Here is a 24488-nt window from a genome sequence, read left to right on the forward strand (position 1 = left end):
CTTCGCGTAGCGCTAGACCATACCTTTGGGTTTAGATGATATGACCTCCATAATCATAATCATTTTTCTGCAGACTTGCTCCAGATATGACCTTTCAGGTGGCGTATAGGTCTTGGTGTACGACTCTACTGCCTTCTTAGCATTTCCGTGTTGTCCCAAAAAGCCCTTACGTTCGTATGGGTCTTCTCCTTAACTATTGCTCACCTTATGCTCATAACTTGTCTTCTGCATTAGCCTTTCTCGCCTTTGTACGGTTGGCGCCTATTCTTGCTTGATTGATTCCAGGTGACAAGTCTTTTGCTTTGCACTGTGTTGAGGTGTATTAGCCTGGCCTACTACATGGTGTTGCTCGCTCTAATTTGGAATGGTTACACTTTGCAGGCCACCACTGCTTCGTCTTACACCTTTTCAAGGAAGGTGGTTTGTTCCCTTGCATTGGCACGGTCCTCACAATGGTGGTGTCGTACATGCGGTGTAACAGAGGCCAAGGGTGTGGAGGAAGCTCTCGACATTGATGCTAGGTGTAGTGGTTGAAGCAAAAATAGAGGGAGGCAGAGATTTTGGCTTGGGAAGTTTAGATTGCAACCCTAAGGCTTCATGAGGAGGAAGAAGTATGGTGTATGGTGAGGGCTTTATATACATGTGGGTCAGGGTGTTGGTCTTGGGGTAGTGTCTTTATAAGACACACAGGTTGGGCCTTTCACATGGTTTTAGAGTCCACTTTATGGGCTTTAATGGGATCGAAGGTTTTCACCTTGGTCCAATTTTGGATTATAAAAATGAGTTGGGCAATGTTAAGGCTCCAACTCAACTCTAGGCCTTGCCTGAAAGTTCATGGACTAAAGTCGCTTAAGAATTCTAATGTGCCAATTTTAAATTTTAAAATGAGTCAAACTTGTTCAATACAAATTGTAACGCCCCAATTTCGGAGGTCTCGAGAGTTAGCTCTTAATACCTAATATCAACTTAAATAACACAACTATAAAATCTAGAAAACTCCATAAAATATTAATTTATTTACTCAACCCAAAAATCTATGTTCCTTCATAGGGACAACAAAAAAGTTCTCAATAACATAAATTAAGAAATCTCCAAGGACTCGAAAGTATCCTTAATTTATTAATCAAAATAACCGAAAATAAATCAATTTACTAACTATGACTCTCGAATACGCACTTGTACTCTCAAGCACTTATTCCACTACGATAATCACACCTTGCAAAAACTTCCTAGTCTTGTTCTCCAGCTGAACCATCAAAATTATCTGAAAAATATATGGAGATAAGGGGTAAATTATCAACAACTCAGTAAGCAGAGGACATATACTAGTGTGTAAATATGAGTATTTACAGAGTTCAGAATGCAGAACAAAATATTTATTTTCAAAATGCAGCGTCAGAATATGTTATCAAAAATATCAGAGCGAAAGTTCAAAAATATTCATGATCAAAATCCCTTTGGCACAGCATAAACTGAAACATCACATCTTATCTTATCATATCAGAATAGATACCATGTTTAACCCCCATGGTAGGGTTGTGCAAACCCTGGTAGCTAACCGAACAGAAACAGAATGTGAATCTTCCCCTTATTCATTCTCAAAGCCCCGAGTGTACACATAGGAAATACTACGCAGAAAACCACTTTGTTTCCAAAGTAGGTGCACCAGAAACCGAAAAGTTGGTACCAACCCAAACAGATGCCACAGTTTTACACCCGTGATAAGGTCAAAATGGAACAGAAATAGAAACAGAATGTTATGCTAGATATTTTCAGAAATCACATCATATCATATCAGAGTACATAACATCTTCCGAACAGAATAAAATCAGACTACAAAAACTTAATTTATGCACAAAATTTCATATTCGCTCTCTTTTGCACAGTCTAGAAACAGAATGTAAAAAATAAGTTTATGTCTACACCAGTCATGACAGAAAATACTTTCTTTTTAAACAAAATCTCATGAGTAATGCAGAACAAATAACTGAGATAGTTCAAATTTCTTTTCATAATCAAATATGTATATTTTCCAAAACAATAACCTCAACTCATTTTATTTTAATAAAAAGTCTAGCATAAGAACCCCGCTTACCAGGACTTCTTAGCTTTTTCAGAATTTTTCGAAAAAATATCGAACAATAATTAATCGTCACCTATAAAATAATCACGCAATTCTCGTAAATTTTCAATTAATTACGTATTTCGATATTTAAGTCTAAACTTCTAAAATAACCTATTTAATTCCTCAAAACCTAAAATTACAAATCATCACTTTCTAAAATCATCAATGTTGATTTAATAATTTTGACTAAAACATTTAAAAGTCTGACCTATTTATTATTGAAAACAAACTATAAAGTTTAATACTAGATAATATAATTATTCCAAAATATTTTAAAATAAACCATAACTATTTTTTAATCGACTAAATCATATTTGAAGTATAAAAATAACATTACACCAATATTGTTTACTCTTAAAATAAATTTTTACTTAATAACATGTTAAAATACTTAAGTGATTTTCTGTAATCATAATTAAATAAAAGTTTATTAACACATAATAAAAATTTTAAAACACCTTAAGCATAAGTTGCAGTTCAAAGGGTAAAAAAATAATTAATAATATTAGTGTAAAATATAGCTTAGAAGCATGTAATACACTTACGTAAACCAAATTCTTTGAATAATGCAGCAGCTACGTACGCGATGGAGGTTCACCGTGAAGAGTGGAGCTGTGACGGAGTTGGGTGCGGTGGGCAGCGGTGGTTACTACGGCGGTGCACTGGAAGAGAGAGAGTGGTGACAGAGAGAGAGGAACCTCACGTAGAAAAAGAGAGAGAGACAGAAAGAGACGGAGAAGAGAGTGGGTGAGTTCGGTGGAAGCTTACCAAGAGGAGAGTGACGGACCTGGATGGAGTGCAGTGCCCGGTGAAGTTCTCTGTGCGGTGGCGATGTCGTGAAGAAGGTTGGCGGCGTAGGGTGTCAGGTTGGTTGCACACGATGGGGAAAACTACTTCCTCCATTTCGGGGGTCAAAGACAAAGTATTTCGTGGGTGTTTTTCCTTTAATGGCTAGGCGACGGTGGTTGGCTTTTCGTGGTGGTGAGGACAGGTTGGAGGGTGGTGCACTGTTTTCGAGGAGGGGTTGTTGGCTACGACTTCAAGTAGTAGGGCAGCAGCGTGAGGTTTCTTTGCGTAAGGGGTGACTCGTAATGGGCTTCCGTGGTGGGAGGATGCGGCCTGGAGTTGAGCGGCAGCTTGGTGGTCACGGCCAGTCAGTTCAAGGCTGGCGGTTGGATGTGAACGTGCTGACGGCAGTGAACGAGAGGGAGTTATGCGTGGGTTGCTGCTGCAGAGAATGGTTCGATGGTGAGTGGACCGACTTCTTTTTCAGGAGAGAAATATATGTATATAAAGAGTTGATTGGAAAAACCCTAGATGAGAACTAAAAAGGACGGGGGATGTGCATGAGAGACGTGCATGGCACGGTGACAGGGGTGAAGATGTGCAAAGTGTGGAGTGTGGAAATTGATTCACATGGAAATGAGTTTTGGTGCAAGGTTTGGGCCTTTGGGCGATCGGCTAGGTCACATTTTTACAAAAAAAATTTGGGCCCACGGTCTGAAAAGTGAAGGAAATCTATAAAAATGCTCTTTCCTGAATTTTGGACCCCAACTCAAATAAAAAAAATCCAACTTGTTTAAAAAAAATTATCTCTGCCCATAAAATAATATTCGAAAAATTTCTGTTGGCCCTTTCATATACTTAACCTAAAAAAGAAAAAGAAAAGGTTTAGCACTAGGCTCGGGTATTACGCAAAGTTTTGGGTTTTAAATAAATTTGTTGGCCTAATCCCAATTATATTGGGCCCACTTGGTTTGTAAATATTAAATAAACTTTATCCAATTATTGGGCCCTATAAAATTCCATAATCCACTAAAATATATTTTGATAACGTGGCCTATTCAAAATTATCCAATAAACCAGCTTCTAAAAATATTGTCTCATTAATACCATTAAAAAATCATCCACTAAATATTAATAGGCCTTATAATATATTTTTGGGCCTATAAGCCTAATTAAAATCTCTAGTCAATCTCAATAAATTGGGTAAGATGTTACAGTTTGACATTATCCTAATTCATAAATACCTGCTAGAAATAATAACAAAAAAAGTTTAGCTTGGTTTTCATCGGGGCAACCTTATCGAGGTTCAAATTAAGAGTTTTGCTATTTATCATCTACAGACATCATACACCATATTTTCTTTTAATTTTTAAAAATTATTTTAATTTTTTTTTTAGTTTTATTCTTTTTAAACTAATTGAATTTTTCTACTCATCATCAATACATCACATGTTTGGTAAGGGAGAAAAATAAAAAATAAAAAAATTATGTCTAATGTGTGATTTGAGAATGACGAATAGAATTTTTCTTAAATTAATGAAAACCCAAAATGGCGTAAAACTTGTTAATTTTTTGTCCCCTTATTTTTTAGGAAAATGCTAGTATGTTGCTTGAGTTTGTTCCTTCATTTTAACCGTAATATATTTATTTTTTAATTTTTTTACTTAATAATTAAGAAAATTATTTTTAGTGTATTGATATATTTTTTTTATTTTATAAAAATATTAAAAAAAATGTAAAAAAGAAAAGAAAATAAAAATAAAAAGTACTGTGCCACTCAAAGTGACCGCTAGGCTAAAGTTTCTTTTTTCATTTTTCTTCAATTTTTTATTCATATTTTTTTATTATTTTAAAATATTTTTAAAAAATATAAAAAAATTAATATATTAATAATCACTTATTTAATTATTAATTAAAAAAATATATAAAATATCAAAATGAAGGAATAAATTCAATGGATAAAATAGTATTTTTTAAATAAAAATATTAATGAAGTTCTGAGCCATATATTTTAAACAAAATATTTTTTAAAATAGTATTTTTAAATTGAATGGTCAAATCTGGCCGGCAAGCACGACTCTATCTTTTTTTGTTTTTTTATTAAGAAAGTGAATATTATTTAATTTATATATTTTTTGTTAGAAAAAAGTATTTAAAAATGTAAAAAAAATACTTGAAAAAAAAAACTCTGAAAATGCACTGCGCCGCTTCACCATCGGTCCCAGTAGCACTATCCTGTTTGTTTATTGAGTCGTGCGAAGTCCTGAGCCATATCTGCTGCTTCTCTGCGTCACTGGTACTGATAGGGACAAGTGATCAATGATTCAAATAACACTTGGCAGTTTTCTGCACTAGTCAAACTTGGGTACCACCTTCGGCCTCATTCATGTATTCCACTCTTCCACTTTGCTTCAACTATTCCTTGTTTTAACAGCACCATGTCTATCTAAGAAAAATGATAAACATAAGCCACTTTATACAATATTTTATATAATAATATTTTAAAAAAATAGATATTTTTGTAAAATATTTTATAAAATTAATATTATTTTATAAAAATATTTTTATTTTATAATGTGTTATAAAAAATATTGTATAAAATATTATATGTTTATCACTGCTCATCTATAAAAGCCCGAGCTCAAACACTCTTCAATCCCATCCTCTTTTACTCTCTCTCTCGCACAAATATTATACTCCCTTTCTCTTTCCGTTTCCATTCATTATGGAAATCTCAGTTTTCCCGATGGTGCTGTCCATTTTAGTCATTGTAGTACTCAGATCAGCATGGAGAGCGCTGAGATTGGTGTGGCTGAAGCCGAAGAAGCTAGAGAAGTGTATGAGAGAGCAAGGGTTTGGGGGCAACTCCTACCGTATTTTGTTCGGAGACTTGAAGGAGAGCTCTCGGGTGATAAATGAAGCGAGATCTAAGCCCATGAACTTCACCCATGACATTGCACCACGTGTCATTCCCTTCCTCCATCAAAGTTTGAAGAATTATGGTTCGTTTCTCTCTATAATAATACACATTTTCACATTGTCAATTTAGTAGCTTTGCAAGTCCCATTGCTTGTAATTCGACACTACTTATGCCTACATCTTTCAAGGAAATCTCAAACACGTACAACTTATAATATAGAAATGACTAAAGGGATTTGGTTAAATATAATAAAAAATGCAGGTAAGAACTTCTTTACATGGACTGGCACGACACCAACGGTGAACATTATGAACCTAGAACAAGTAAAAGATATCCTCTCCAAGCACTACATCTTTCGAAAGCCAGAGGCAAATCCACTTGCCACATTGCTGGCAACCGGCCTTGCAAGTTATGATGCTGAGAAATGGACTAAACATAGAAAGATCATCAATCCAGCATTCCATCTAGAGAAGTTGAAGGTTAGTTTTATTATTTCAACTTGTTTTAAGGCATTCTTTATTCAACAATGGCGTTTCATGTGCAGTTATATATATTTTTTTAAATGATGTTACAAGTAGTTGTGATTTTTTTTTTGCTATAGAATTTGTTACCAGGAGTACTTCATCAGAGTTGCAACGACATGATTAGCAAATGGGGGAGTTTGGTTATCACCAAAGAGTCTGGGGCAATTGAGTTAGACGTATGGCCTTGTCTAAAAAATTTGTCAAGTGATATCATTTCGCGGGCAGCATTCGGGAGTAGCTATGAAGAAGGAATAATGATATTCGAACTCCAAAGAGAGCTAGCAGAGCTTGCAATCAAATCGCTACGGTCTATTTACATTCCAGGATGGAGGTAATTAAGCCAAAATGTTCTAATATTTATTAATAATAATTAATCATATTTGTCATGTGATTTTGGTTCATTTCTCAAATGAGTACGTCGTGTAAAAGGCCAATTACTATTTTGTTCTACAAGCTGTAAGAATGCTATTTCTGAAAGACCATTTGGAAAGAAACAAATATACTTTTATCCTTTTATTTGTTTTTAGAATATTATGAGTAAACTCGAGTAGGAAAGTAAGAGCACGCACTAAATCCCACTGATGTGGTTTTTATAGCTCATCCTACATGTAATTTTGTTTTTCAATGATACAAAGTAGCATCTGCTAGCAAGATCCCAAAAATTCATTTGAATGGTTTTGTATGTATGTAGGTTTCTACCAACTAAGATGAACAAGAGGATGAAAGAAATTGATAAACAAATACAAGCATCGCTCAAAGGAATTATCAACAAAAGAGAGGAGGCAACAAAAGCAGGAGAAGCCATAAATGATGACTTATTAGGTATACTTATGGAGTCATACTTCAAAGAAATTCAAGAGCACGCGAACAATAAGAACATTGGAATGAATCTCCAGGACGTAATAGAGGAATGCAAACTATTTTATTTGGTCGGGCAAGAGACCACCTCGGTTTTGCTCGTTTGGACGATGATTTTGCTGAGTAAGTATCCAAATTGGCAAGTACGTGCAAGAGAAGAAGTTTTACAAGTTTTTGGCGAAGAACAACCAGACTTTGATGGATTAAATCACCTAAAAGTTGTGAGTATTTCTTTTATATATATATATATATATATATATATATATATATTTCACTTTGATTTGAAAGTTGAAACCTGATTCTCTCTAAAAGATTTCTCTTTTTAGAGCTTATAATCTACTAGTACCAATTGTTTTGTTTCGAGGATTTTAGATAACATTTGAGGCATATATAGATCATTCTTAAAAACAAAACCATCAACATAAGTTATACATAAAACATGTAAAAATGTGAGAGAGACAGAATTGGACGTTATTATATCATGGGAATAGGTCAAAATACAAAAGGTCATAGAACAGGATCAGAAGTCATGTCATGTAAACACCCACGCGATGAATATAGATATCAAACATAGTTGCATATCTACTTATACTTTTTAATTTCTACTTTCTTTAGGATTAAGGGATTAAACTAATCCACCAGAAGTACTGATTATGAAAGTTTCCGAACTTCACCGATCGGACTGGACCTTGGTGTATTTTTTAGAAACTACAGCTGTTATTTTATGGTTAGTTTTGAAACATTGCTTGTTTGCTGAACATCTCTACTTTCACCATCTTTGCTAGAGCATTTGGTTCTTCTATTCAATGTATATCCCTCTGTCAATGTCACAGGTGACTATGATATTGTATGAGGTTCTCAGACTATACCCACCTGTATTTGCTTTGAGTCGAGTTGTTCATGAGGATACAAAACTTGGAAGGTTGTCTTTACCAGTTGGAGTGCAGGTCTCCTTACCCATAATCTTCATCCATCATGATCGTGAAGTTTGGGGAGATGATGCAGAGGAGTTCAAACCAGAGAGATTCTCTGATGGAGTCTTGAAGGCCACAAAGGGTCAAGTTTCTTTTTTTCCATTCGGATGGGGTCCTAGGATATGCATCGGACAAAACTTCGCTATGATTGAAGCGAAGATGGCTCTCTCAATGATTCTACAACGCTTCTGTTTTGAGCTTTCCCCGTCATATACTCATGCTCCTTCCACTCATATCGCTATTCTTGAACCACAGTATGGTGCACACATCATTCTACGTTCTGTAGAATAGATATATATCTTGTTGTATAATGTGCATGGAAAAGCTAGCTAGGGCACTTAAGGAGAGTTCGAGATCTGTTGTGAAGGAGAGTTGAGTTCAAGGTCTGAAGAGAAAGTACAAGGGGTTCAGAAGTCATCTGTTGAAATGGGCCAGAGCCTCGTGGGCTTTTGTCATTTCCTTCTTATGTTATTAGCTTTGTTATTTCCTTTCTTATGTATTAGCATACTGAGGTATTGGGCTAGAGCCCATGGACTAAGACTGTTGGTTTGTATTTTGTTGTTAGTACTACTTGGCCATAGACCTAGGCCACTTTCGGTAGAATCCGTTACACTGCGAGCTATATGTACTGCGCAGAAGTGCTCTGCACATTTTATCCATAAAAGTAATTGAATATTTTCCTTTTGTTGTCTTGTCTTCTTCTTCACCAGGTCTCTTACCCTCGAACTGAGGTTAATACATTCAAATATTTACAATACACAGAGGTGTGTTATTGGTGGTATCATACAGACACTACTAATCTCTGCATTATGGAACTTTACGGAATTAATCAGTTACAAGATGACTTGAATGCCTAGAAGAAAAAACACTGATGCTCAATATCAACATCTGGAGATTGAGTGTTGGCCCTTAAAAGGCGTAATGAGGCAATTAGGGCTGGGCTCCGACTCCGACAGAGTCGGAGTGCTCATTTCCGACCTCCGACTCCGACGGAGTGCTCATTTCCGACCTCCGACTCCGACAAGAGTCGGAGCCAAATTGGAGCTCCGACTCCGACTCCGAATAGATATTCGAAGCTACTCCGAATTCCGATGACTCCGAAGTCGGAGTCGGAGTCGAAGCGGAAGTCGGACGGAATCGAAATTTTCAAAATTTTGCACACCCCTAGAGGCAATGATGCTACACCTGTCAGCTTTAACCTTAGTGTTGCAAAAGAAAAATCAGAGTCACAAACATCCGAGTCATTTTAAAGGATTCATAACCAAGATAAAGGAAGCAACTCCCATGGGGGTGAGGTTCATACCAGATCTGTCAAGCTTGATTTTTCTGTGTTCCAAGGGGAGGATCCTACGAGGTGGCTCTATAAAGTATATCATTTCTTTGATTTTCTTAATACTTTACTGCAACACTATATTAAGCTAGCATCCTTTCATATATATATATATATATATAGAAGGACAAGTCCTTGTATGGTTTCAAGATTTGGTCGTGTGGCCTATTTAAAACTATCCAAAAAATTGACTTCTAAGGTTGTGTTTGGATGTTGAAGTAAGTTGAGTTGAGTTGAGATGATAAAATATTGTTAGTATATTATTTTTTAATATTATTATTATTTTGAGATTTGAAAAAGTTAAATTATTTATTATATTTTGTAGTGAGATTTGAAAAAACTGTAATGATGAATTGAGATAAGTTGAAATGACTTATAGTTACAAACGAAACCTAAAAATATTGGTCCATTAATATCATTAAAAAAGCATCCACTAAATATTAATAGACCTTATAATATATTTTTGGGCCTATAAGCCTAATTAAAATCTCTAGTTAACCTCAATAAATTGGATCGAGTGTTACATTCTAATTCTTAACTACCTGCTAGAAATAATAATAAAAAAAGTTTAGCTTGGTTTTCATTGGGGCAACCTTATCGAGCTTTAAATTAAGGTTGCGTTTGGATGTTGAACTGAGTTGAGTTGAGTTGAGTTGAGATGATAAAATATTGTTATAATATTACTTTTTAATATTATTATTATTTTAAGATTTGAAAAAGTTGAATTATTTATTATATTTTGTGTTGGAATTTGAAAAAGTTGTAATAATGAGTTGAGATGAGTTGAGAGGAGTTTGACTTCCAAACGAAGCCTAAGAGTTGTTACTCATCATTTATAAATACCATACAATACATTTATTTTTATTTTTTAAAATCCATTTTTTTTTAATTTTATTCTTTTTAAACTAATTGAATTTTTTTATTTATCATTCATATATTATAGATTTGGTAAAAGAATAAAATAAAAAATAAAAAAATTATGTGTAATGTGTGATTTGAAGATGACTAAATAAAATTTTTCTTAGATTAATAAAAACGCAAAATGGCATAAAAACTCGTTTTCTTTTCTTTGATTTTTTGTCCCCTTATTTTTTATCGAGAAAGTCTACTTTGCCTCCTTAATTTGACACCTCTATTTGACTCTTAGTCAAAATTTATTTTTTTATTTTATTTTATTTTTACTTAGTGGTTAAGGAAGTGATTTTAAGTATATTGGTATATTTTTTTTATTTTTTAAATATATTTAAATATGTTAAAAAAATATGAAAAGAAAAAAAAAAAAAAAAAAAAAATACCGCCCAGCGGTCAAAATGGGGCGGCATAGTAGCCGCCCCTTTTTTATCGGTACATGGCGAAGTCAGCTATATCTGCTGCTTCTCCGCGTCACTGGTACTGATAGAGACAAGTGAGTGATTCAAATGGGGCAGTGGACAAACTTGGGTACCACGCCTCCATGTCGCTGCCCACCCCAGTTTTTCTTTCCCGAGTTATTTCTGTTCATGCCTATCTATAAAAGCCCGCGCTCAAACACTCTTCAATCCCATCCTCTTTTACTCTTTCTCTCTCGCACAAGTATTATACTCCCTTTCTCTTTCCGTTTCCATTCATTATGGAAATCTCAGTTTTCCCGATGGTGCTGTCCATTTTAGTCATTGTAGTACTCAGATCAGCATGGAGAGCGCTGAGATTGGTGTGGCTGAAGCCGAAGAAGCTAGAGAAGTGTATGAGAGAGCAAGGGTTTGGGGGCAACTCCTACCGTATTTTGTTCGGAGACTTGAAGGAGAGCTCTCGGGTGATAAATGAAGCGAGATCTAAGCCCATGAACTTCACCCATGACATTGCACCACGTGCCGTTCCCTACCTCCATCAAAGTTTGAAGAATTATGGTTCGTTTATCTCTAGCTATAATAATACTCATTTTCCTTCTGATTCATTTCCATCAAATTGGTCCCTTTTGAATCCCAAATATAGATGCTACGGGAAGGCATATTTCACATTCGACTCACAATTGTAGAGTTCTCTATGAATTTCACATTGTAAATTTAGTAGCTTTGCAAGTATGACTGTGCATCCTGATTCCGGCATGAGATTTCGAGTATATCCGGATCGGAATCCAATTTTCAAACTCGGACCGGATTAGGCAGGGTCACAACCTGGCTGGAATATGGATGAATCTGGATTTTAAATCCGAAATCTGAGTTTACAATCCGGTACCCTTTTTTTTTTTTTCTTGAATTTGAATGTTTTGATGTTCTTTTTTCTTTTTTTCCCTCCAAGTTTTTAGATGTTATTATATTTCTAACCTGTATATTATGTCGACCATATTTAATTTATTAAAATAGTAATATTGAAAGAACAAACAAAAGGAGTTACTTGTGATCTCAAAATTATACAAAATTCATTTATATTCTCAAGACTTACGGAAATTCATTTTTTTTAGCACCTTTATATTAGATAAATTCATCTTCGTCGTCATCTCTGAAAAAACAAAATTTCTCCATTTTTTTCCCCACTTTCTATTCGCTTAAAACACTGTTTTCAATATCCTGCATCAAATGGGCAAATCTTAGAGAGTATAGGGTAAGTTTTCTATTCCTTTGTTACGCTACTTTTTAGGGAAAAAAAGGTTACTTTGTTAACTTGTTTACTGTTTTAGCGTTTTCAATGCGGTTTAATGCAATAATTTTTCGTGAAAATATTTTGTTTCCTCGTCGCTATGGGAATGACATCGTCGAAATTTATATTTAAGAAAACAAACATCAAAACATTCAAACTGAAAAAAAAAAAAAATGGATATCCGAGCCGGAATCCGGAATCAGAATCGAGTTTCACGAGTTCCAAACAGGGTCGGGGAAAAACTTGGTCTGGATGAACAGTCCTATGTGCAAGTCCCATGGCTTGTAATTTGACACTACTTATGTCGGAAATATTTTCAAAATAATATATATTATAGTTATTATTAATAATACTTTTGGGATTTATTTTTAAAATTTGTGAATTATTTTGAAAAGAGAGAAATTAAAGAAAATTTATAAGCTATTGCTTATGGTTATAATATTTTGGATCTGAATTACAAGTCCAATTAGATACTTGGCTTGGTGGAATAAAACACTTGAATTGGTCAAGTGGGTAAAGATTCGAAACACAATAAGATACCTTTTTTAAGGTTTATTGTGAAAACGGGCTGGGACACAGTTAGCCCATGCATCCAGGAGTGCGGCCTAGCAGATCAAGGCGTTGTAGCGCGCCAGGCCAAGTGTGTACAGTCCAAGACATTTGGCACACAAGGCTTGCAAATAAAAATGCAAAAGCTACACTGGTTGGGATTTGAACTTGGGCTAACCAGATGGTGGGGAGCAACGTGACTGTTGGACTAGGTCCAATAATTGTGTCACTTGGTAACATGTAGGATAAATATACCTGTTCGTATTAGATTACAGAAAAAATAAAAAGTTACAACTTTTCATTCACATCCTTTAGCCCTATATAAATAGACCCATTGGTCTACGAATTTTAACATAGAATTACAGAATGGAAAGAATGCAATTTCAAAATTTTCTCTCTTCCAAAAGCTTTTCATTTCTTCAAAACTTATCATTAGGATCTGTTTATTCTGCAGAGAATAGATTTTTAATCTCTTGGTTGAATAACAAAATCTGAGGATATTCGGGGTCTAATTTCGTGTGTGCATAATACAGTTAGACAAACAGACTTGTACTGGCTTTTTTGTATCTTGGAAGCAAATTTGCTTGCAACCTGTGTGCTACCGTTATTGTTGGGGGTGAATATTGTCTTAAGAAAAACGACATTTGTAATGCACTTTGAAGCAAACTTTTCTCACTATTTTCTTTTTTGCTGCCCCTTTTGCACAAAACAATCTTTATACAATATTATATTATTAATGGCGTATAGTTTGAGAGAGTTTTCTTTAGATTTTGTAAAATTCGAATGCTTTGATTGAGCCAATTTTCGACGCTGGCAAAAGAAAATGCACTTCCTCTTAGCCAGTCTCAAAGTGGTGTATGTTCTAACCACTCTTAGGCCATTTGTAAATGAAGACGAGACAATTGCTCAAAGTTGGGCAATGATCAAATGAGAATAAGACGACTACATCTGCAAGTGACATATTTGCAATGCAATGTCTGACACATTGTTTGATTCTTACCAAAACAAAGAAACTGCCAAGGATCTGTAGGACACACTTAAGGCCAAATATCTTTTAGAAGATGCTACAAGTAAGAAATTTTTGACTACAAAGTTTTTCAATTATACCATAGTAGATTCTAAGTCTGTTGTTGAACAATTCAATGAGATTATGTATATTCTTAATCAATTCTCTCAACATGAGATGAAAATGGATGAATCTATTTCAGTTTCATCCATTATTGATAAACTTCCTCAATCATGGAAAAACTATAAAAGAAGTTTGAAACATAGAAGAGAGGAAATGTCTCGAGAAGAATTAGGCCAACATCTTTGTATAGAAGAAGATATTAGGCTTAGAGAGATTAATGAAGAGTGTGATTCTTTGACTTCTAACATGCACATGGTAGAGGCCAAAACCCTTTCGATCAATTGGCAATACCTTGGTTTCTCATCAAGAGAACCAAGGATTGAATCCCTCACTTCCATGTATCAAAAAAAAAAAAAAAAAAAAAAACATGCATATGGTAGAGGAAGGAAAGACCCTCAAATCTGGACAACCCAATGAATCCGGATATGAAAACCGGAATAGAAAGAATAATTTTGGAAGAAAATAAAGTTACTTCCAAAATGAGAATCAGAAGAATCTGGGAGTAAGTTGCTTCCATTGTGGCAAACTAGGACATTACAAAAGAGAATGTCATTTTATTAAAAAGAAAAGACTAGACTCTAGTTTTAGAGAGAATTTTGAGGCTATGATCTCTGAGACCAATACTCTTGAAGGAGATAACTCCTGGTGCATTGATTCAGGAGCAACAAGGCATGTCTGTAAGGACTAGAGCCTGTTCAAGAGGTACAAGCCAATGAAAGATGATTATGTTCTTTACATGGGAAGCCACTGTCGTAGTTAGAGGCAAATGGACAATAAAATTGGAATTTACCCTCTAAAAAGTTCTTACTCTCAATGATGTGTATCATGTGCTAGAAATTAGAAAGAATCTTGTATCTGGTAGTCTTCTGAATAAGTTTGGGTTTAAATTGATTTTTGAGTCAGATAAATTTGTACTAATCAAAAATAGCAATTTCGTTGGGAAGGGATATATGAGTAAATGCATGTTCAAACTTGATATTAATAATTAAGTTACTTTTGCTTAATTTATATTATTTACGGCATTGTTGTTTAGAACACATTAATTTTAGAAGTCGAGAAATGATATGATTTAATTTATGAATATGCATGCAAAAAAAAAAAAAAAAAAAACTGTGATTTATATATATGATTTTTTCTATATATTGCTATGTTTGTATAATGCTTTTAAGGATCAAGTTATTTGAATAGTTGTACAAATCATTTTATGGTATTTGAGAAATATCATGGATTATGGTATTGTGTAAAGCGGATTTCATTTGGTTATAGAGGTTTCTTTCAGTTGTAGAAGGAATATATATGTCAGTTGGGAACTAAGCACAATGATCACAAATCAACCAGTGGGTGGATATTTACCCATGGTTGAGGAGTAATCTCCTGAGATTAAAGAAGCAAGCATGCATAACTTGTTACGTATATAATTGAGGTCTTTCTATATGTAGATTGTATAACAGAGAATTAGGCTAACTATAAATAAACTTAACATGTATAGATACTTAACGTGTTACAAAGAAATCGGCATAAATTAAAAGCTAAAATTACGCTGAAATATCTAGCAAACATTGTAACTCTTTTCTATAAATAATGAAAGAAACCTGGAAGAGGCATTCAGACCAACCTTGACATGGTATCAGAGCCCCTACTCTGATTTTAGTCTCTGTAGTCTTAATCTTTGGTGTGCGATTTCCATCGCTATTTGTGAGAATTTTTGGAGTTGGGCTCTTCAATTTCTGGGCAAATTTTCTTTCAGCAATAGCTTCTTGTGGTTGTGTCGGCACCTTCTGCTTTCAGAGAAGTCTCTTGTGGCTTTGTGTGGTGATTTCGCCACTTTCTGAATTGATTGGTGCCTATTGGCACTTTCTGAGTTGCTAGCATTCTCATAAAAGTGTTTTCTCATTCTAAGTTGTTTTCTCATTCTTGGCACTTTCTACGCTGAAATTCTGAGTTGTTTTTGCGTTGCTCTCTGGGTTGCATTTTGGTTGCTTCTCTGAGGTTGCATTTCGCGTGAGTTTATTTTAGGTTCTCGGCAGAAGTTTTTCCGTAGGCAGGTCCTCTTGTGTGAGCCTCTTGCGGCCTTGACGTGAGCTTTTTATTTTTGCAGGTCATTTGTTTTGAAGTGGGTCATTTTGTGGGCAGTGTTTTTCTTTCTTTCTGGGCAGTCTTTTGTATTGCTGTGGGTCATTTCTTTTGATCAATCGTGGGCCATTTTTGTTTTTGTGGGCCGTAGGCCATATGTTTATTCTGATTTATTTTTGGGTTGGACAATAGCATTTATTTCAAGTGAACGATAGCTTTTCGTGGGCCATTGGTTTTGATGCAAGGATTTGATAGTTCTGCTATTTCATTTTCGTGGGACATTTTGCCATGGGATTTACTTTTGGGTTGGATTTACTGCTTATTCGATTATGTCTATTGAGAATACTATTGTTCGATTTACTGCAAAGAATTTTCCTGCATGAGAATTTCAGTTTAAGATATTTTTGAAAGGAAAAAGAATTATCAAATCATATTGATAGTTCTGCTAAGGTTCTCACTGTTGAAAAAGAATTTTCTCAATGGGAGGTAAATGATGGTAAGGTAACTCTTGGCTATTGGGGATGATTGAGTTTCATCTTGTGACCAATCTTCGCTGTTTTACGGCTCAGGCTATGTGGGATTATCTTCACCGTATTTACCACCAAGATCATAGTGCTCGGAAATTCTAATTAGAATTGGAAATTAGTAATTATAGTCAAGGCAATTTACCTATCGCACAGTTTTATTCCGGTTTTATTAACCTTTGGAGCGAGTATTCTGCCATTCCTCATGCTAAGGTTCCCACTATGGCCCTCGCGGCTCTTCAAACAGTTCATGTTGAGAGTCAACGCGATCAGTTTTTAATGAAACTTCGACCCGAATTTGAGCCTGTTTGCGCTGGTTTATTGAACCGTGATCCGGTTCCTTCTTTGGATATTTGTTTGGGAGATTTGCTGCGTGAAGAACAACGGTTATCCACTCAAATGAGAATGACTTCTGAGAAGGTCTTTTTTGAGACTCTGAATATAGCCTATGCAGCACAAGGGAGAGGGAGGAACAAGTTGCAATGTTTCAATTGCAAGGAATTTGGTTATATTGCTCGCAATTGTTCTAAGAAAGTTTGTAACTACTGTAAGAAAGAGGGCCATATCATCAAAGACTGTCGAATATTGCCTTAAAATCATCAATCCCAAGCTTTTCAGGTTGCTGTTCAGTCCTCTACTTCTTCTGCGCCGCCTACTGTAAGCTCTGATTCATCTGTTCTCGCACTAGCGATGGTCCAACAGATGATTGTGTCTGCTTTTACGGCCTTAGGCCTGCAAGGTACGAGTACTAACTCAACTTCTTGGATTGTTGATTCGGGCGCTTCTAAACATATGACTGGTAATATGACGAGTCTCCATGGTGTTTGTAATTTGTTGTGCTTGTCGAGACACAGTTCAATACTTATATCAAAACTTTACGCTCAGACTTAGGGGGGAGTACATGTCATTCTTTTCAAACTTTTCTTCAGCAAAAGGGGATCATTTTTCAGCGTTCTTGACCTTATACTCAACAAAATGGAGTCGTTGAGCATAAGAATTGTCATATCTTAGATGTCGTCCATACTTTGTTGATTGACTCTTCTGTAACTTCTAAGTTCTGAGTAAAAGCTTTATCTACTGCTGTCTATTTTATCAATCGTTTGTCTACTGCTACTCTAGATTATGATTCTTCCTATTTTCAATTATTTGGCATATTTCTTGAGTATCAATCCTTTCATACCTTTGGATGTGTTTGTTTTGTTCATCTGCCACCTGTTGAGCATCACAAGCTTGCTACACAGTCTGTCACATGTGCCTTTATGGGATATAGTCCTACTCAAAAAAGATTTGTTTGTTATGATGCTCATGCAAATAAATCTAGAATCTCACGGAATGTGATTTTTTTCGAAAATCAATATTTCTTTCAGTCTCAGGTTATTTCTGATACTCCTATTACTTTTCTTTTTGCTTTTGATGTTGTGTCTTCTTCTATTAAGCGTTTTCAACCAAGTATGGTGTATCATCGACGTCTTCCCCCTTCTTCAATACCCATTCTAGACACTGATCCATCATCTGATTCTGTGGTTTCTATATCTCGGCACTCCACTTGGGTTACACATCCACCAGATAGGTATGATTTTCCTCACATCTCGCTAACTGCCACTCTCGACACTATTTTTGTTCCACACTCTTATACCCAGGCATCCACCCAAGCATGTTGGCAGTAGGCCATGTAAGAGGAAATCCAAGCTCTTCAAGACAATCACACTTGGGAACCTTGTAATTTGTTCCTCTAATGTCAAACCTATTGATTGTAAATGTGTGTACTCAGTTAAGTTTCGAGCTGATGGCTCATTGGACAAATATAAGGCCGGTCTCGTGATTCTTGGGAATCGACAGGAGTATGGTTTTGATTATGAAGAGACATTTGCACCTGTTGCCAAAATGAGTACTGTGCGGACTATCTTAGCACTTGCTGCATCACAAGGGTGGTCTCTCCGGCAGATGGATGTGAAGAGTGTTTTTCTACATGGCGATTTGAAGGAAGAAATCTATATGTACCCACCTCTCGGCATGTTTGCTACACCTTCCTCAGAGGTTTGTCGGCTACGCCGATCCTTGTATGGATTGAAACAGGCTCCGTGTGTATGGTTTGACAAATTTTGATCTAACCTGCTTGCTTTTCATTTTACTCAAAGTCAACTTGATTCCTCTCTTTTTCTTCGCAAGACTTCTGCAAGAATCGTATTGCTTCTCGTATATGTCGATGATATTGTGATTACTAGCTCAGATACTGAGTTAATTAAACAATTACAACAGCATCTCAAGGCCTCCTTTCACATGAAAAATATTGGTCCTTTGTAGTACTTTCTTGGCCTTGAGGAGTAGCTTACTCCAAATGGTATGTTGTTTACACCGGCACAAATATACGCAGGACGTTATTTCATTAGGTGGTCTCCAATTGGGTAACTCTGTTTTTACGCTCGTAGAGGTAAATCTTAAGCTTTGTCAGGAAGGAGAGCTTCTATCAAATCCATCATTGTATTGGCAACTTGTTGGGAGTTTGAAGTACATGACGATTACTTGTCCTGACATTTCTTTTGTTGTGCAGCAAGTCAATCAATTTATGCAGGCTCCCTGACATCTTCATTTAGCTGTTGTCCATTGCATTCTTCGATATCTGAAGGGCACCTCTACGTGCGGGTTGTTCTTTCATAAAGAATCTTCCTTACAGTTGGTGGGGTATAGTGATGCTGATTGGGCCGGATGTGCGGATACTCATCGCTCTGTTACCAGTTGGTGCATGATCTTAGGCAATGCACTCATTTCTTGGAAGAGTAAGAAGCAAGACAGAGTTTCCGAGTCCTCTACTGAGCTTGAGTATCGTGCTATGTTTTCCGTATGTATTGAGATCACATGGCTTTGTGGGTTATTAGGTGAACTTGATTTTTCTCAGTTGCATCTCACTCCTCTTCATGTTGATAATACCAATGCTATTTAGATTGCTGCTAATCCTGTTGTCCATGAGTGTACAAAATATATCGAAGTCGATTGCCATTCCATACGTGAATCCTTTGACAAACATGTGATTACTCTCCCTCACATTTTCACTGAACTTCAAACTATAGACATATTCACTAAAACTCTTTCTTGGCACCAACATCAGTTCTTGGTTGACAAATTGATGCTTCTTGATCCACTAGCATCAATTTGAGGGGGGATGTTACGCATATAATTTAGGTCTTTCTATATTTAGATTGTATAGCAGAGAATTAGGCTAACTATGAATAGACTTAACGTATATAGACACTTAACATGTTATAGAGAAATCGGCAAAAATTAAGGGCTAAAATTGCACTGAAATATATAGCAAACGTTGCAACTCTTTTCTATAAATAATGAAAGAAACTTAATGGAAGAGGCATTCAGACCAACATTGACGTAACTTACTCAACCATGAAGACTAAGTTTATAGCATTGGCTTCATGTAGCAAAGAGGTAGAGTGGCTAACAAATTATGGATTTGGCAAAAATCAATGCCACCAATATTTTTGCATTGTGACAGTTAGGTTATATTGTCACGGGCCTAAGCCATATATATAATGACAAGTCTAGGCATATTAAGGCAATTACTCATAAATACGATTGATTTTACAAGATATTGCCGGAACTGACATATCCATTAACTAAAAAACTTGCAAGAGATTTGATGTAGGACATCAAAGGGATGAGTTTAAAGGCAAAAGAATAAAATCACCAATAATGGAAACTCAACTCAACTCTTGAACATATCATGACTTGAGTTCAATGAGCAAAGTACATTATATGTTTGTGGTTTGCAAGCACTATGATATTAAAATTAGTTTTTCAAACTAATTTATCATCCCAAGGTTTTAAGTGCTTGGTACTGTAATGAAAAAGAGAGACTGAGCAATAAGCTCTTAATAGAGTTATAACATGGTTATGTTAAAGCGTTTCCATACGTCTACCTATATGAGTGTCGGGGGTGGTGCTGCCTCCTATGTGAATTAGGCTTTGTCTCTGGAGCGCTCATGAAACCAGGATATAAACACAAGGCCAATCCACGTGTTGGCTTTTATGAATTACCCAAAGAGAAGAAAATTTATTGTGAGATATATCCAGCTAATTGTATAGAATCGCTAGTTCAAAACATGTCTACTATGCCATTTGGGTTAGTTTTGATGTATTTTCACTATGTGAAGGTTCAAATCCAAAAGACACATTCATTTATGTATAAATTTTCCTATTCTAACCAGGATATATTTTGAAAATGATGGGGGATTGTTGGAAATATTTTCAAAATAATATATATTATATTTATTATTAATAATATTTTTGGGATTTATTTTCAGAAGTTATGAATTATTTTAGAAAGAGAGAAATTAAGGAATGTTTATAAGCTATTTCTTATGGTTATAATATTTTGGGTCTGAATTACAAGTCAAATTAGATACTTTGCTTGGTGGTATAGAACACTTGAATCGATCAAGTGGGTAGAGGTTCAAAACACAATAAGGTACCTTTTTAAGGTTTATTGCGAAAAACGGGTTGGGACACAGTTAGCCCATGCATCTGAGCGTGTGGCCTAGCAGCGCAAGGTACTGTAGAGTGCCAGCCCGAGTGCGTGCGGCCTAAGGCATTTGGCACACAAGTGCTTGCAAATAAAAATGCAAAAGCTGCACTGGTTGGGACTTGAACTTGGGCAAACCAGATGGTGGAAGCAATGTGACCGTTGGATTGGTCCGACAATTGTGTCACTTGGTAACAGGCAGGATAAATATACTTGTTCATATCAGATTACAGAAAAATGAAAAGTTACAACTTTTCATTCACATGCTTTAGCCTTCCATAAATAGACCCATTGGCTTACGAATTTTAACATAGAATTACAGAATGAAAAGTAGGCAATTTCAAAATTTTCTCTCTCCCAAAAGCTTTTCATTTCTTCAAAATTTATTATTAGGATTTGTTTATTCTGCAGAGAATATATTTCTAATCTCTTGGTTGAATAGTATAATCTAAGGGTATTTAGAGTCTAATTCTGTGTGTGCATGATGCAGTCAAACAAACAGACTTGTACTGGGTTTCATTGTATCTTGAAAGCAAATTCGCTTGTAACCCGTGTGTATACCGTTATTGGTGGGGACGAATATTGTCTGAAGGAAAGAGACATTTGTAATGTGCCTTGAAGCAAACATTTCTCTCACTATTTTTTTATAGCCCCTTTTGCACCAACAACTTATGCCTACATCTTTCAAGGAAATCTCAAACACAACTTATATAGAAATGACTAAAGGGATTTGGTTAAATATAATAAAAATGCAGGTAAGAACTTCTTTACATGGATTGGCACGACACCAACGGTGAACATTATGAACCTAGAACAAGTAAAAGATATCCTCTCCAAGAACTACATCTTTCGAAAGCCAGATGGAAATCCACTTGCCACATTGCTGGCAACCGGCCTTGTAAGTTATAATGCTGAGAAATGGGCTAAACATAGAAAGATTATCAATCCAGCATTCCGTCTAGAGAAGTTGAAGGTTAGGTTTATTATTTCAATTTGTTTTAAGGCATTTTTGATTCAACAATGGCGTTTCATGTGCAATTATATATATTTTTTAAATGATGTTACAAGTAGTTGTATTTTTTTTTGCTATAGAATGTGTTACCAGGAGTACTTCATCAGAGTTGCAACGACATGATTAGCAAATGGGGGAGTTTGGTGATCACCAAAGAGTCTGGGGCCGTTGACTTAGACGTATGGCCTTATCTAAAAAATTTGTCAAGTGATGTGATTTCGCGGGCAGCATTCGGGAGTAGCTATGAAGAAGGAAGAATGATTTTCGAACTCCAAAGAGAGCTATCAGAGCTTGCAATCAAATCGGTACAGTCTATTTACATTCCAGGATGGTGGTAAGCCAAAATGTTCTAATATTTATTGTCATCTGATTTTGGTTCATTTCTCAAATGAGTTGTGTAAAAGGCCAATTACTATTTTGTTCTACAAGTAAGAATGCTATTTCTGAAAGACCATTTGGAAAGAAACAAATATACTTTTATCCTTTTATTTGTTTTTAGAATATTATAAGTAAACACGAGTAGGAAAGTAAGAGCCAGCACTAAATCCCATTGATGTGGTTTTTATAGCTTTATAGCTCATCCTACATGTAATTTTGTTTTTCAATGATACAAAGTAGCATCTGCATTAAACCTTTTTTTCTCCATATTTATGGAAGCTTTTGTATGATTTCCTGACTGTGCCATCGCTTTCTCAAGGAAAAACCTAGCTAGCAAGATCCCAAAAATTCATTTGAATGGTTTTGTATGTAGGTTTCTACCAACTAAGATGAACAAGAGGATGAAAGAAATTGATAAACAGATACAAGCATCGCTCAAAGGAATTATCAACAAAAGAGAGGAGGCAACAAAAGCAGGAGAAGCCATAAATGATGACTTATTAGGTATACTTATGGAGTCAAACTTCAAAGAAATTCAAGAGCACGTGAACAATAAGAACACTGGAATGAATCTCCAGGACGTAATAGAGGAATGCAAACTATTTTATATTGCCGGGCAAGAGACCACCTCGGTTTTGCTCGCTTGGACTATGGTTTTGCTGAGTAAATATCCAAATTGGCAAGTACGCGCAAGAGAAGAAGTCTTACAAGTTTTTGGCGAAGAAAAACCAGACTTTGATGGATTAAATCACCTAAAAGTTGTGAGTATTTCTTTTATATATATATATATATATTTCACTTTGATTTGAAAGTTGAAACCTGATCCTCTCTAAAAGATTTCTCTTTTTAGAGCTTATAATCTACAAGTACCAATTATTTTGTTTCGAGGATTTAGATAACATTTGAGGCATATATAGATCATTCTTAAAAGGGTCATAGAACAGGATCGGAAGTCATGTCATGTGAACACCTACGCGATGAATATAGATATCAAACATAGTTGCATATCTACTTATACTTTGGCCGAGAAGTCATAGCCATCCATTGCACCATCACTTTCAAATTTTTACTTTCTTTAGGATTAAGGGATTAAACTAATCCACCAAAAGTACTGATTATGTAACTTTCCGAACTTCACCAATCGGACTGGACCTTGGTGTATTATTTAGAAACTACAGCTGTTATTTTATGGTTAGTTTTGAAACATTGCTTGTTTGCTGAACCTCTACTTCCACCATTTTTGCTAGAGCATTTGGTTCTTCTATTCAATACATATCCCTCTTTCAATGTCACAGGTGACTATGATATTGTATGAGGTTCTCAGACTATACCCACCTATACTTGCTTTGAATCGAGTTGTTCATGAGGATACAAAACTTGGAAGGTTGTCTTTACCAGCCGGAGTGCGGGTCTCCTTACCCATAACCTTCATCCATCATGATCGTGAACTTTGGGGAGATGATGCAGAGGAGTTCAAACCAGAGAGATTCTCTGATGGAGTCTTGAAGGCCACGAAGGGTCAAGTTTCTTTTTTTCCATTCGGATGGGGTCCTAGGATATGCATTGGACAAAACTTCGCTATGATTGAAGCTAAGATGGCTCTCTCAATGATTCTACAACGCTTCTGTTTTGAGCTTTCCCCGTCATATACTCATGCTCCTTCCACTCGTATCACTCTTCAACCACAGTATGGTGCTCACATCATTCTACGTTCTGTCGAATAGATATATATCTTGTTGTATAATGTGCATGGAAAAGCTAGCTAGGGCACTTAAGGAGAGTTGGGTTCAAGGTCTGAAGAGAGAGTACAAGGGGTTCAGAAGTCATCTGTTGATATGGGCCAGAGGCTCGTGGGCTTTTGTCATTTCCCTCGTATGTTATTAGCTTTGTTATTTCCTTTCCTATGTATTAGCATACTGAGGTATTGGGCTAGAGCCGATGGACTAAGACTGTTGGTTTGTATTTTGTTGTTAGTACTGCTTGGCCTTAAGCCTATGCCACTTTCGGTAGAATCTGTTGCACTGCCAGCTATATGTACTGCGCAGTAGTGCTCTGCACATTTTATCCATAAAAGTAATTGAATATTTTCCTTTCCTGTCTTGTCTTCTTCTTCAGGAGGTCTTACCCTCCAAGTGGGGTGAATACATTCAAATATTTAC

At 35.7% G+C, this 24488-nt stretch overlaps 2 protein-coding genes and 1 long non-coding RNA gene across 3 annotated transcripts; 2 read left to right on the top strand and 1 right to left on the bottom strand.

Annotated features, from left to right (window-relative positions):
- Window positions 1-68: 68 nt before the first annotated feature.
- LOC121235850 lies at window positions 69-15667 on the bottom strand. Its single transcript, XR_005934606.1, has 3 exons — window positions 15452-15667; window positions 13626-13630; window positions 69-78 (listed from the first exon to the last, which is right to left on the bottom strand). It is a non-coding gene; the product is annotated as an uncharacterized LOC121235850 (long non-coding RNA).
- Window positions 5586-8871, top strand: LOC121235846 (cytochrome P450 CYP72A219-like). Its single transcript, XM_041132269.1, has 5 exons — window positions 5586-5913; window positions 6093-6310; window positions 6433-6686; window positions 7047-7434; window positions 8047-8871. Exons 1-5 carry the CDS (start codon window positions 5637-5639, stop codon window positions 8476-8478), a joined length of 1569 nt encoding a protein of 522 aa, XP_040988203.1. The 5' UTR covers window positions 5586-5636; the 3' UTR covers window positions 8479-8871.
- On the top strand, window positions 11103-24104 carry LOC121235847 (cytochrome P450 CYP72A219-like). Its single transcript, XM_041132270.1, has 5 exons — window positions 11103-11403; window positions 21695-21912; window positions 22032-22285; window positions 22703-23090; window positions 23625-24104. The coding sequence occupies exons 1-5, from the start codon at window positions 11127-11129 to the stop codon at window positions 24051-24053; spliced, it is 1566 nt and encodes a 521-aa protein (XP_040988204.1). The 5' UTR covers window positions 11103-11126; the 3' UTR covers window positions 24054-24104.
- The last annotated feature ends 384 nt before the right edge of the window (window positions 24105-24488 follow it).

The sequence above is a fragment of the Juglans microcarpa x Juglans regia genome, chromosome 6D (genome assembly GCF_004785595.1).
Source record: "Juglans microcarpa x Juglans regia isolate MS1-56 chromosome 6D, Jm3101_v1.0, whole genome shotgun sequence".
Taxonomy (NCBI): domain Eukaryota; kingdom Viridiplantae; phylum Streptophyta; class Magnoliopsida; order Fagales; family Juglandaceae; genus Juglans; species Juglans microcarpa x Juglans regia.